This window comes from Hypanus sabinus, chromosome 16 (genome assembly GCF_030144855.1).
Source record: "Hypanus sabinus isolate sHypSab1 chromosome 16, sHypSab1.hap1, whole genome shotgun sequence".
Classification (NCBI taxonomy): Eukaryota; Metazoa; Chordata; class Chondrichthyes; order Myliobatiformes; family Dasyatidae; genus Hypanus; species Hypanus sabinus.
Genome location: NC_082721.1, coordinates 34,123,235 through 34,137,946, shown reverse-complemented (window position 1 = coordinate 34,137,946; position 14,712 = coordinate 34,123,235). Strand labels below are relative to the sequence as shown.

Genomic DNA, 14,712 nt, shown 5'->3' with positions numbered 1-14,712 from the left:
GAAGCGGCCTAAATGTCTATGGTCCAGTGGCATTAACATCAACCATTATGAAATGCTTTGAGCGGCTGGTCATGGAACACATTGAAGTCTTTCTGAGGGCTACAATTCCCTCAAACCGATCCACTCACGATGCAACAACCTCTGCCCTCTGTTCTGTCCCACCAGGAAAATGGTGTCTCATATGCCAGACTGCTGTTTATAGACGTCACTCCACCGTTCAACACCATCGTACCCCAGAAACTAGTGGGGAAACTGTCCTCGCTGGGTCTCAACGCCTCCCTCTGCAACTTCTTGAGTGAGGCCACAGTCAGTCCGTGAGGGCAGCAACGTCTGTCGACCCATTACGCCGAGCACTGGCTCTCCCCAGGTCTGGGTGCTCAGCCCACTGCTGCTCACACTGACGACGCGTGACTGTGTCTCAGGATCCGGATCAAACAGTGTGATCAAGTTTACGGACGACGCCACAGTCGTTGGCCTGATGAAGAACGACGACGAGACGGAGTAACAGAGAGCAAGCGGAGGTACTGGTGGATTGATGCGAGAACCTGAAAGTGGAGGAGACCAAGGAAATCATTGTGGAATGCAGGAAGGTGCAGACGAACCATCCCCTCTGCGAATACATGGCTCCTCCGGGGAAGAGAGTTAAGTGCACCAAGTTCCTGGGAGTCCACATCATGGATGATCTCACCTGGTCCGTTAATATCAAAAGGCACGGTAGCACACCCACTTTCTAAGAAGATTGAGGGAAGCAAGGCACCCCTCCCCCCTCCCACACACACACACCCATCTTAACTGCGTTTTACAGGAGCATCATTGAGAGCGTCCTGACAAGTTGCACCTCCATCTGGTATGGGAACAGCCGAGCACCGGACCAGAAATCCCAACAAAGGTCAGTGAGAACGGGGGAGAGCATCACAGGGGTCTGCCTACCATCCATCGGGGACATTTATCAGGAGCACTGTGTACGCAGGGCTCTTAGTGTTGTTAAGGATCCCACCCATCCGTTCAGAATCCTCTGATTTTTACCATCAGGCAGGAGACTCCGATGCATAAAAACAGAACGGTCAGGATGAGCGCAGGCCATTAGACTTCTGAACTCCCTGCCGCGTCGTGTTCGCAGTGTCGCTGGTTAATCTGTTCCGTAGCTTACAATATTTAATATTAACGCACTTTAATTTGTTATTATTTGTGTGACTCATCTGTAGATTTTATCCTTACATTCATAAGCTATCGTGTGTTATGTGTACTGTACTGGTTCGGAGAAACGCAGTCTCTTTTCTATATACATTATAAGTTTATATACGTTATGTTCGTGTCTATAGTTGAATTACAATAAAGTTGACTTGTAGGGTGTGCTTGAGTACACGGGGTATCGCGAAGGTCCAAATAATACACCTGCCCTTTCAATAGTCACTATCGATCACGAGAAAAGTGCGGTGGAAAACCATTTTGTCAGTACGTCTCCGTTCAAACAAATTTTATCTGTTGAAAAAAATAAGTTTGATATCATTAGTGAAAACGCAGAATCTCAAAATATCCGGCGCAGAAAGCAGCCTTTGAATCCGCTCAATGATCTTTCAGCAGCCCACTACCTATTCTAACACTACCCTCTAACTCTTAAACAGAACTCTGGTTCCATTGTAAGTTGTCAGGGTTCCTAAACCGCGAATCTGTTGCGGTTAAGAGTTTCTTTCCCTGCAAACATCAAGCAGACTTGTTGCGTAGCGTTTTAACATTTCTGCTGCAGTTGTCCAGCCCTGTTGGACGGACACTTCCTTTCCTCACATCTTTTTCACGAAAAGGTGATGCGACTGCCTGACGTCAATTTCCTGCCGCTTTCTCGGTGAGATCGCGAATTGGAGGAGGGGAGATCGCGCAGCCTGGAATTTGTCAAGTTCTCTCCTTATATAGGCAGGAGCGCACTGGGCGGGCGGGGCAAAGGGTTTGGCTGGAGTTGATCAAAAGGAGCCTATAAATTTCATCTCCTAGTGCACGGAGTACAGCGTACAGTGCAGTGAATACAGTGCCACAACATGTCACATTCCAGCAAACAGTTCAATAGTGGACCCTCGTACGGATTAACAGCAGAAGTCAAGAACAGAGTAAGTTTAATTTTTTATTCAGCATGTTGCTGCTGCTTTGTACTCTAATCTTGAGTAACTCTGTGAGTGAGTTTCAACCAAGTTTCCGTTTACTGATAAAGTGGCTTTACTTTTATAAGCTGTGCATCTGACATTTTTTTCCAGCAGGTCTGGGCGTTGCCTTTGCCTCTTGCTGCGAGACTAGATAAATTGAAGTCATTCTATCTTCTGGTTCCGTATAACTAGTTCTCAATACCCGCAGTAATTCCCGGGTCAGTGTATCTCCCGCTCTATTAGTTGGGAATCTTTCTCCCACGTGTGGTGGGCGGTGACTTAAAGAATAACTTTTATTAGAGGCGATACATCACCGGAGTTCAATAATGTTTGAAGTTTTTTCGCGACGTGCGTATGTTGCTTTGAGGAACTGAGAATGTGAACGCGAGAGGCTGAATGTGTTTGTTTTCACAGTTACTGCTTTTTCCTCTGTGGCTGTTGCATGCTTTCTGATGTAAGCAGTTTTATCTCCTTGTGCCGGATTACTGTGGAAGCACAAGAATTAGTCTGCTATTTTTGATTAATTTCTGACTTGATCACACGTAGTACCGGTTGAGGGGGCATAAAGGCTTCCGTGCTCTCTGAAATGCTATCACCTGAGGGGCAGGCAGGAAGACAGATAAGTGTTTCATCCCAAGGCACTCTCTGAGCATGTTTCAACTGGTGATGAAGACGAGCCCAGGACTGGAATCCAAAGTAGGGTTGGACTTGCAGCGCGCTCAGCGCTGAATTTTGCCGTCTGAATCCACTTGTGAAGGTGGGAAATCTGGAAGATGGGAAGATGTCAGAGACTGAGCCAAACTGCTTTGTAAATAACCAGCTCCCCCCACCCCCCCGCATCAAATACTCAATCTACAGACTTGCTAATTCTTTCAATCAAGGTCAGAACTAGAATTGGGAAATACAGGGCAGGCAGCATCTGGGAGGGAGAGAATTAGCGCTGGCTTTTTGAGATAACACGATGTTCTGTTTTTATTTCAGATATCCTTCATCCACCTTTATTTTATTCTTGGCAATCTAGAAATAATTCGTGTTTTCAGCATTATACCTGCAGGAACTTAATGTGATCTTGATTCTTTTGCCCACTTCACAAGTTCCTCTGCACTGACAGAGCAGTTTCTACAGATATTACCACATTGTGACAGTCACCAATCAATGCATTGGTGTTTGCACCTGCTTATAAAACTTCTACTACTAGACATCCAGCAGTCAGTTCTGAGGTGCAAATTCTCAACTTTAAGTTTATTCTATATTCTTGTACATGCAGAATGGATTTAGTAATTTGCTACTGGTATGATGAACAGCAGCCTTTAGATCTGCCCTCCTTAGTGCCTAAAGCAATTGTGCGTTGGTCAATTTTTGATGCATCGTTTCTGATTCCATGTACAGGTTTTCAGTTGTGAACCTGTAGAAAAAGTTGTTATGGGGGATAAAAGTCACATTAGATCTGGACGTGTTTTTGGTGTTTGGGCAATAAGGGAGCACTGTCTCCAAGTGATTGAACTGCCAGACAGTAAGAACATGGAGAGTGGTATGAACAAAAAAATATAGTACACAATGTCCTTGTTGCATTATTAGGTTCTGCCTGCTATTTAAATACTTTGCTTCTCTCCGGAAATTTATTGCGCAGAGTAAAGTTCATGGATGTTAACTGATCTTGAGCATAATTCTATGAATAATTGTTTATCAGAATAGATTTTTTTCTGGGGTGGTTGGGTTGTGCATCTGAGTGTTGGTAACGGAACTTCCAGCTTGCCCATCTGATATCAGCAGGTGTCCACAGCTTGCCGCTGGTGAGATTTTCAACACCTTGGCCTGAGTCTTACCTGTGTTCTGACAGAATGAAATTTTTCATAATGCAGAAGGATCAAACTGAATTCTGACTCATGAGTCAGACTATCAGCTGCTTCAGGCTGCTCCAAAACTCTCTGACAAGCAAATTCAAGTGAGGCTGATCCACACTAGCACTCCAGCCACCAGTTCGCCCAGAGCTTTCAGCTGCTTCCCCTGAAATTGTGGTCAGAAACTTCGGAAGAATTCGCACTGAAAAAGAAATCGGTCTATATTTGTCAGATTGGAAATAAGTATTTAACAGAAAAAAACTGCAGAGGCATCTGATAAAACATGCCCCTCAGCAGTGTGTAGCTATTAGTGTTTTTTTCTCTGCACTGATCTTTCTGTGGAAGCTCAGAAGCTCTTTCAGAAACCTTGTCATAGGATCCCTGTGATCTGTCTCTGCAAACATATGCCACGTGTGATCATTTCCTGCTCTCTGCTGCACCAAGATAAGCTCTGTTTGCAAAATGGAGAACCTATTTTTGATTTGTGCAGATCTTATATTTGCATCTGGATCCAGCTGCAGAGGAGCTACCCAGGGTATAATTGTTCATAGAGAGGCCTCTCATTTCTTTTTCCACACCTTCCTGGCAGGGTGTACTCTTGAGTGGGAAGGTTCTTCGGAAGCTTGGACAAGTTCCTGTCCCATCCTCTTCCCATCATTACAGCATGCACTCATTCTTTGCTAACACTCTCCAACAGCTGAAGGAGTAATGGTTCTATTGTGGGACTTTGTAAAAGCTACTTCCTGAAGTTGGAGCTGAGAAGAGAGGTCTTATTAAGGCAGGAAATTCCACACCTAAAACAGTGGCATTACATGAGGGAACTAACTACCTTTTAGCATTGTTTATTTTGAAAGGTCATTTGAAATTACGTCAGTGGAGTTTTATTGCTGGAAGAGCCGAGGAGCTGAATTAGCGGACCATTTTCCTTAATGGGCAGGATGTTGAAATGCACTGTGCAATGGATGGCAAACATAGGTCCCCCTGTTTATGACCCTGCCCATGTCTCATTCTAAGCCCAGTCCGGCAGTAATCCATTTTTAAAGCTTCAGTTTTCTTTCCAGCCCAGGGGGTAATATCTGAAGCAACACACAATCTGCCAGAGGTATTCAGTAGGCCCAGCCTCATCTGTGTGGAGAAAGGATTTGTCTGTGTCTTAGATAGGGAAGAAATACCTGGACTGGGTCAATACTGGGCATATATGCAATACTTATCCCTCAGTTAACATCACCAAGCAGATAATCTAGTCATTCTTGAACAAATACACATTTTTTTTTCTTTTTGGAGAAGAATTTGAGTAGACTTCAGTGATGATTTTATCTACTCTGTTCTGTTACCATCCTTGCGAAATTTTGTGCTATCACTTGAGCTTCGGGCGGCGGTGATAGCTGTGAGGAGGATGCTGAGAGGATGCAGGGTGACTTGGATAGGTTAGGTGAGTGGGCAAATTCATGGCAGATGCAATTTAATGTGGATAAATGTGAGGTTATCCACTTTGGTTGCAAGAACGGGAAAACAGATTATTATCTGAATGGTGGCCGATTAGGAAAAGGGGAGGTGCAATGAGACCTGGGTGTCATTGTACACCAGTCATTGAAGGTGGGCATGCAGGTACAGCAGGCGGTGAAAAAGGCAAATGGTATGTTGGCATTCATAGTAAGAGGATTCGAGTACAGGAACAAGGAGGTTCTACTGCAGTTGTACAAGGCCTTGGTGAAACTGCACCTAGAATATTTTGTGCAGTTTTGGTCCCCTAATCTGAGGAAAGACATTCTTGCCATAGAGGGAGTACAGAGAAGGTTCACCAGATTGATTCCTGGGATGGCAGGACTTTCATATGAAGAAAGACTGGATCGACTAGGCTTATACTCACTAGAATTTAGAAGATTGAGGGGGGATCTTATTGAAACGTATAGAATTCTAAAGGGATTGGACAGGCTAGATGCAGGAAGATTGTTTCCGATGTTGGGGAAGTTCAGAATGAGGGGTCACAGTTTAAGGATAAAGGGGAAGCCTTTTGGGACCGAGATGAGGAAAAACTTCTTCACACAGAGAGTGATGAATCTGTGGAATTCTCTGCCACAGGAAACAGTTGAGGTCGGTTCACTGGCTATATTTAAGAGGGAGTTAGATATGGCCCTTGTGGCTAAAGGGATCAGGGGGTATGGAGAGAAAGCAGGTACAGGGTTCTGAGTTGGATGATCAGCCATGATCATACCGAATGACGGTGCAGGCTCATAGGGCCGAATGGCCTACTCCTGTACCTATTTTCTATGTTTTCTATGTTTCTGAATTATTGTACATAATTCTTAAATTAAGGTCTTAAAAATTCAGAAGTTAATCATGACTTCTCAAACTCTTATTGTAGAGGTGGATTCTGCTTTATTTTGTTTCAATGCTTCAATAAGTTTGTGCATTTGAAAAGAATAAGTTCTGAAAACTTCCCCTTTTATAAATTAATATAATTCATCGCTATCATTTTATAAACAGGAAATGATTTGCAGATCCCAGCAGTGACAAGGGTTTATGATGAAATTAGAGAATGTGCAGGAAATGTGACTTGAATGACCCAGCTATATAATGCAGATGCTTGTCCATTGAAATCCCATGGACTCTGACTTCAAAATCCATCTGGCTTTGTGATGGGCTGAGATTGCCAGTTTTGGTTTCAAATATTCCTGGAGATCTCATCACAAAAACAATCCAATCTTAATCTTATTTTTGTCTGATAATTTGAGTTTCCATCTGTTTTCTATATAGCTAATAGACTAAAATACCAATCAAAAATGAATAAGGTTTTAATCTCCTTGTGAGTTTTCTCCAGAGTTGTTTGCATCACTCTCCAGGAAACTGCCATAGCCCTAGGTGGTTGGGAGTTCAGAAACTAGAAACGTTACCACAAACTCTGATTGCCACACCTCTATGTTATATCTGCAACAAGCTTGTGTAAACTACTAATGGTGCAAAGAGCGTGAGTTTACATTGGTGCATTAATATTATTGCTCAGATATCCAGTGACACACCTGCCCAGGATCACCAAGGTGCATGTCGTGGGGCCTGTTTGTTGTATTCACCTCCAGCACCATACTTCAATCAGTGGGCTCAACGATGCCCACCTTATGCTTGTGTTAACTTCCCTCAATATTTTGTTTTGGTGAATTCAGAAGTCATGTTCCAAAAGTTCAAAGTATGTTTATTATCAAAGTATATCCTATATACAACCTTAGGATTTGTCTCCTTATTAGCAACCACAAAACAAAGAAACCCACAGAACCCATTTTAAAGCAAAAGAAGTCCATCAAACACCCAGTGTGCAGGAAAAAACAAATCATGCAAACAATAAAAGTGAGCAAATAACATTCAGAATTGGAGCTCGCAAAGGTGTGTCCACAGCCATGAAGGTAGTCATAGTTGATCCAGGAACCTGTTAGTTGCAGGTCACAGCCTCAGATTAGCACAGGGATGAATTAACCTTACGGAGCAGCGAGCTGAACACCAGCTCGTTCGTCGTCTTCAGCTTCGTCCAGCCCCAAGGCTCTGACCTTTTCGATCTGGCCTGGTGCTTAAATTGGCCAAAGCTCATTTCAATCTTCACTCTCGGACCCGAGCCCTGCACTTTGATGTTTTGCCTCACTTCTGCCTTCCTGAATCACCTCCGAGTCTAATCCAGCAATGGACTAACATTGGCACATTTCCCCGCCACCTCGATTCGGCCCTTCAAAACCTCCGTTCACACTGCAAAAATGCCACATCATGTGGCCAGTTCAAAAGCTCAACTCCAAAAGAGAAGTTACAGGCTATTGACTGCAGTGATCATTTTCAAGAAAAAGTGTGATTCGTAACATAGTTAATGGTTGTGATTGCTGCCAGCAAATCATTGCTGTGCTTCACCAGGGCCATCTTCGGCTCTAAATTGTTAACTATCCTCAAATTACTCAGTAATCCTGAATTAAAGTCAAGCCCAATTCTTCCATGAAGAAGGATAATAGCCATTCAGTTTACAACCTGATGCTACTTGCATAAAGTGAAATCAGAGGCTCACTCAAGCTTTTTGTCGCTTCAGTATCACAGCCGATCCTCGACAAGTACTTCTCCCACCTACCACTGGACTCCTCACTGCTCAGAAATCTATCAGAAACAGCCTTGAATATATTCAGTGACTGAGCGTCCACGCCCATCTGGGAAAAAATTCCAAAGATATTTACGACCCTGTGTGTCGAGGGGGGATGGGGAGGAGAGAAACTGCCCCCTCAGAAGTCCTTTAAATGTCTCCTCTCTCAGCCTCTTAATCCCTTGCTCTTGACTTCCCTGCCCTGGGGCAGAAGACACTATTTATCATATCGATGCCCCTTGTAATGTTAAAAAGCTCTATAAGGTCACTCCCCTACTTCTCATGTTCCAATGAGAATAAACCCTGTCTGTCTAATATCTCTTTATAACGACAGCCCTTTGCTCCAACATCCCGGTGAATCGCTTCTACACTCTTTCTATTGCTACCACATCCTTCCTGTTGCTAGAACATCTAGAATCAAGGGTCCCTGCCTCAAAATTAGAGGCTTACTGTTGAGGACAGAGATGAGAGCTAATTTCCTCACCCAGAAGCTTTGTCAAGGGGGTTGTGATGGTTTAATCATTCAATGTATTCTGAAAGGAGATCAATAATTTTTAATGACTGTGACTTTTGGGCATGGGGCTAAGTTGTGGGTAAAGCATTAGTGGAAGGAAATGGGTAGTCAGTCATTTGGGCTGAGATGCTTCTTCTGGGCTGGAAGAATCTCATGATAGCCAGACACATTTCCATTGATAAACCCCACCCCCCCATGACCTTTTCTGTCCTTTTGCAGAGTTCAACCCCTGCTAGTTGAACTTGAAACCCTTCAAGAGGTACATCCTTCAGGAGGCTGCAGGACAAAAAGCTGGTGGGATCTAAAGCAGATGAAGGGAGATTCATTTTCACTATACTGCCAAGTAAATTTTTTGAAAGAGTGTGCTTTGTTCCTGATCTCTCTGTGCAGAAATGGTTGTCAGCCTTGCCTGTAAATTGTGGGGACTTTTTAAAAAAAAATCACCAGGGAACGGTTAGAAATTCTGAAACAAAAATAGAAAATGCTGGAAAGTGAAACAGGATTAACCTCAGTTCAAAGACTCTGTCAGGTTTTTTTTGTTCTGAAAAGTTAATTGTTTCTGCCTGCAGAAATGGTCTTACATTTTGTTTTTATATCAGATTTATAGCAAGTTCAGTTAAAATTTGTGGTTTTAATGTCTGACACTTGAGCAGAGGTGATTTTTACCCTTCTTTTCATTTTGAGAGCAATAACCTATGTCTTGTTTGAATACTTTCTTTGACAAGTTTGGCTTGCTTCTCACACAATGTGAGTCTGCACTATTCATGGCTGCATGCGAGTGTCTGCATCTGATCTAGTCAGTACTGTTGGGTATCTTCCATTTTGTCATCATACTTTACAGATATTCTCTGGAGTTGACACTAATAGGAAATGCAAGCTTCCTGGGTGCTGACTTCTTACTGGAAATGAATTGTTATTTAGTAGCTGTAAAGGGGAAGCAGGTTTACGGGTTTGGTAAGTGGAACAGAAGACAGTGATTATGAGAAGGCATATTAACCACTTATTTACTGACAAACAGCAAAACATTCAACCAAACATCTAAGCCAAGAATTCCCCTAAGCCATCCTAAGTCACAAAATCTACTACACTAAACTTCCAGCGACACTTCGAACTCAACAGGTACTTCATTAAGTCTCCCCAAGTTGCACGACTGCAGATCTAACCATTCCACAGATACTGAGCTAAGTGTTTGCGTGGGCCCCCCTTTAACTGCAGCACTTTCCCAACGGTTCTTCAGCACTGGTTGTGACCTCAGGCTGAAGAGGAGCCCCAGGAGACAAAGGAAAAAGAACGAGTCCCTTGCACGTGTTATTCTTATGCCCCTGAGGGGCCTGGAACTGGACACCAAAGCAGCCAATGAGAAAGATCTGCTGCATCCCACAAATGGGCCAATCAACAACAGGCATGGTGGAAGTGGCTTTCAACTGGCAAGTAAACTAACTCTTCACATTACAGTAGTTTTCTGAAAGTATCTGGCCAATAGGTATTGCCAGGTAAAGGACATCATGATTCCAACAATAAATTGTGACCAGAAATTCCACCACATCAGCATCTCCCCAATTGCAATATCTACTTGGCATGTCCTTCCAGGAAGACTTCTTGAAAAAATGCTCTTGAATGGGCACTCTACTTCAAAAATCCATTTTTCCTTTCGTGATTTCTCATTTCTGTGACACCGAGGTTAATTTTAGCATCTACAACTCTCTCCCTGCCCCTTTGCTACCTCTACCAGCACATTCTGTGCCAGCAGTCCTGCAGCCAAGTCTGTAGAGAGCAGAGATGTTGGCTACAAGGGGAGCATTTCCTGCTTTTGTCTGGTTGTGTGGTTTCCTCAGCCTGCATTGTGTAGGTAGGTGTTCCCAACTGACGTCAGCCTGTGACATACCTCAGTCATAGCACATACTTCCTCGAGTCAGCGAGTTGCACTCCAGTGCACTGAAGGAATGTTATATTACAGAAGGAGACAATAGGCAAGGCCCGACCTGTCCTAATGGGTAGGTCTGCCCCCACCCTGTACTCTGGCTGAAAGTTATCCTCTGCTAACCTTGTTAAATAAACATCTGATCATTATCTCATAGCACTTTGTGAAACTCCTGTGTATGTAATGGACACTGCACTTTCTACATTTGTGACTAAATTTCAGAGGTACTCAGTTGATTATGTAGTATCTTGGATGCCCTCTAAGTTGTAATGAGATGCAAGAAATTTTGATCTTTTATTTCCTCCGCTTTGCCACACAATTGTGTTGCCTGGGCTAATTACTACACAGGTGGTGGCCCATGTTGGTTCCCGAGTAGCAAATCCCCCTCAGAAACAAAAGCCAGCTGGCTTTTAATTACATGTGACAAAGCATTAATTTACATTGTAGGAAATAAAATTCAAACATATTGCATCCCCTAGGACAACAAACTCAAAATTGAAGTTGCATTGATGATCACAGGTACAATGAAAAACTTGCTTGCAGTAGTGCCACACGCACTTAGCTGTTGTATTTGGTAAGTGAGCTATGGTGAGTTGTCCTAATGACAATGAATATAACTTTACCAATGGTTTGGTGCTGGCTGTGTATGCCCCAGCATTATCACAAATTTGGGTTTATAATCGATGTTCCATGCCTAGTAGCAAATATTGAGTGTGAGTGTTATTAGAGGTTTGTTAGGAACTGGGGGAAGTCATAGATTATGGCAGATGGGTTGGTGGTCAGTGTGGCTTCTCGAGCCAAAGGGCCAGTTACCTGCTGTATCTCAAAATTAGGCAACATCAATGGAAAGGAAAGAAGTCAACATTTCAGACTGAAGGCCCTTCGTTGAAGTGATGCAATGATGCTACTGCCTTGGTACCTGGGAATGTGGTTCAGTCCTGGCCTTCGGTACCCTGGATGTGGAATTTTTCTAACTCTCCAGTGACAGCGTGGGTTTCCCCTCAGATACTGCAGTTTCCTTCCCCTTCTCAAAGATATGCAGGCTCAACTTTATAAATTGTTCCTAGTGTAGAAAGATTAAAGGAAAACTGGTGTAGAGTTGTTGGGCAGGAGAGAGGGAGGGGGGGACTGGGAAGTAAAAGGGAAATGGGATAGCTCTGAGAGATTTGATTAGCTGAATGGCTTCCTCTCTTTGGGAAATGTGAAATGAGAATTGATGAAGGATTTTTGACCTGTCCTTTCTCTACAGATGTTGACAGATTTGTTGAGTGTTTCAGCAATTTCCTTTTTTTAAGATCTCCAGCATTCTTTGTAATCTGTTTCTTTCATTCTCACTGTGGGTAGAGTCCCAGGGTGAGTAATCAGCAGTTATGCAGACATTGGTCATATAAGCTGACACAGTAAGAGTCAGCTGGATCACTAACGTGAAGAGAAACTGGGAGTGAATGTGTTCAAGCCTGCTCCTGTCCTTGCCTTTTCTTTGCGTAGGTCCTTTAGGAACCACTAAACCTAGATTAGAATCAGAAGCCCTTTTTTAAAAAATATCACCCACTTTACCATCACAGCCTGTGGTTGATGGCAGTGTTTTCCCCTCAGTGGCCAATTTATTAGGTACACCTGCACACCCTATTATTGCAAATATCTAATCAGTCAAACATGTGGCGGCAACTCAATGCTTAAAAGTATGCAGATGTGGCTTGGAAGTTCAGAACAAATAGCAGAATGGGCAAGAAATATCATCAAAGTGACTTTGACTGTGGAACAATTCATGGTGCCATCCAGGGTGTTTGACTATTTCAGAAACTGCTGATCTCTGGAGATTTCTTGCACAATAGTCTCTGGAGTTTACAAAAAAAAATCCAGTGAGCCTTGTTAATGAGAGAGGTCAGGGGAAAATGGTCAGACCAGTTCAAGCTGACAGGAAGGCAACAGTAACTCAAGTAGCCATGTATTACAACAGCAGAGTGCAGAAGAGCATCGGTGATCACACAACATGTCAAACCTTGAAGTGGATGGGCTATGAATATACACTTAGTGACCACTTTATTAGGTAGACGAGGTACCTAATAAAGTACACGGAGTATATTTTATGCTTCTCAGCTCTATAGGACTTAGACCTACAACGCACTGAGGGAAGGGTGGGAGGGGGGGAAGTTCTTTTGTTCATTGTGCAGTGGAGGCTAACATTCAGAGGAGCTGTGGGAATGTACCGATCAGTTTCAGATCCTGGGGGTTTAGTTGTCACTAAAAAATAGTGTAAATTCCCTTTCAACTGTTATGTTCTAGTCAGGATCCCAGCATGTTCAATGCAGTAATGAATTACCTAAATTTGGAAATGCTACAAGGGCAGAAGAATGAAAGAGGAGGTGGAATGGACAAGAGGAGGTTTAACACCTTTCTTTTGCTCAGGCAGCTTTTCCCGAGGAGCTGTCTTCAGTCAGCTGAGAAGTAAAGGCTGTTGATTTTGTAGTGGAGTGATGTGAGTGAACCTCAATCTGAGTTCTCTGGCCACCAGTGTGCCTTCACCTGAAACCTGGAATTGTTGCTGCAATAGGGCGTTGAGATCAGGAATCCAATAGAATTTGTTCTTCCTACAATCATGAATCTAAATCTTCCCTGTTTTCCATTGTTCCACCATTAGAGGCAGTTTCTTCAGACGTTTGGGTCTTGTCCCCTGGGAATTTCTTTCTAAAATCTCCCTCAACTTTTTGTCTGTACTCTAGGGATGGAGCAGTACTTTCCCAGTGTTAGGGAATTCTTCTGTTAGGTGTAAATGTGGCTGAGCGTGTTATTTGTTGGCTAACTCCAGGCCCTCTTGGCTCATCATATTTGGTGCCTTAATCACAAATTGGAAACATTCATGACATTCTCCATTTTTCAAAATCTGTGCTAAATTTCCTTTAACACAGGGAAATAATGTTAAGCAAGGTTCTGTTTTCAGCTCGGTGTGGATCATTCACAAGTATGGAGTAGTGTTTGTAGTTTAAGCTCTTTGGTGAATCTCCAAACAATTATCTACAGTGAAAGTTATTCATTGTCAAAACACAGGAGTTTTCAAGATCCATGCTGGAGGGAGGGAGAATATGTCAGGTGATCTGTTCAGTGTGAGCTCTGTGTGGTAGATGGGTGAGGTAATGCTGCTCTCATATTACATGGTTTTGTGGCAACATTCATCATCATATCTGACTTTGCTAAGTTCCAGGCACCATGTTCCAGACCCTGTGCAAGTACAATTTCCTGCCAAATGTCAATGCACTCCTCCACAGCCTCCAAACCCACCCACCTCACTCTTCTGAAGTTGAAGTTTGTCAATTCGTTCTTTCTTATCTGCAATTCCTTGACCCTTTTTTCTTTATCTTTTGAAATCAACAGGCTCTTAACCCAAGCTTCTCTTTACTCTTCAGCATGATACAGCTATTTAGGACTCTGGTCAGACCCCACTTGGAGTACTGTGCTCAGTTCTGGTCCCCTCACTACAGGAAGGATATGGAAACTAAAGAAAGGGTGCAGAGCAGATTTACAAGGATGTTACCTGGATTGGGGAGCATTCCTTGTGAGAATAGTTTGAGTGAACTCAGCCTTTTCTCCTTGGAGCGACAGAGGACGAGTAGTGATCTGATAGAGGTGTATAAGATGATGACGGGCATTGATCGTGTGGATAGTCAGAGGCTTTTTCCCAGGGCAGAAATAGCTAACATGAGAGGGCACAGTTTTAAGGTGCTTGGAAGTAGGTACAGAGGAGATGTCAGGAGTAAGTTTTTTACTCAGAGAGTGGTGAATGCGTGGAATGGGCTGCTGGTGATGGTGGTGGAGGTGGATACGATAGGGTCTTTTAAGAGACTCCTGGATAGGTACATGGAGCTTAGAAAAATAGCGGGCTACGGGTAACCCTAGGAGGTAATTTCTAAGGTAAATGTTCATGTTCAGCAGAGCATTGTGGGCCGAAGGGCCGGTATTGTGCTGTAGATTTCCCGTATTCTATCATCTTGATTTACAAGAGTCAGCAGCATCCTACATTTGATTTTTAAAATATAGAATCTTCCTCCGGGTATTTCACTTTACATGAGGGAAATTTGCATATGAAATAAACTATCTCTTCTTGACTGATAAAAAACAGGTTGCACTTAAACTGAAGGGTGGTTCATATAAAATTCAAATGTTGAATTTACATGAAGCATTGGGGCAGCACAATG

General features: G+C 43.2%; 1 protein-coding gene across 1 annotated transcript in view; it reads left to right on the top strand.

Annotated features, from left to right (window-relative positions):
* Positions 1-1,943: 1,943 nt before the first annotated feature.
* The window catches only part of cnn2 (calponin 2), a 30,366-nt gene continuing 17,597 nt past the window's right edge, over positions 1,944-14,712 (top strand). The window contains exon 1 of the mRNA XM_059991534.1: positions 1,944-2,102. Within this exon, the coding sequence (XP_059847517.1) occupies positions 2,034-2,102 (69 nt within the window). The 5' untranslated portion in view covers positions 1,944-2,033. The remainder of the gene's footprint in view (positions 2,103-14,712) is intronic.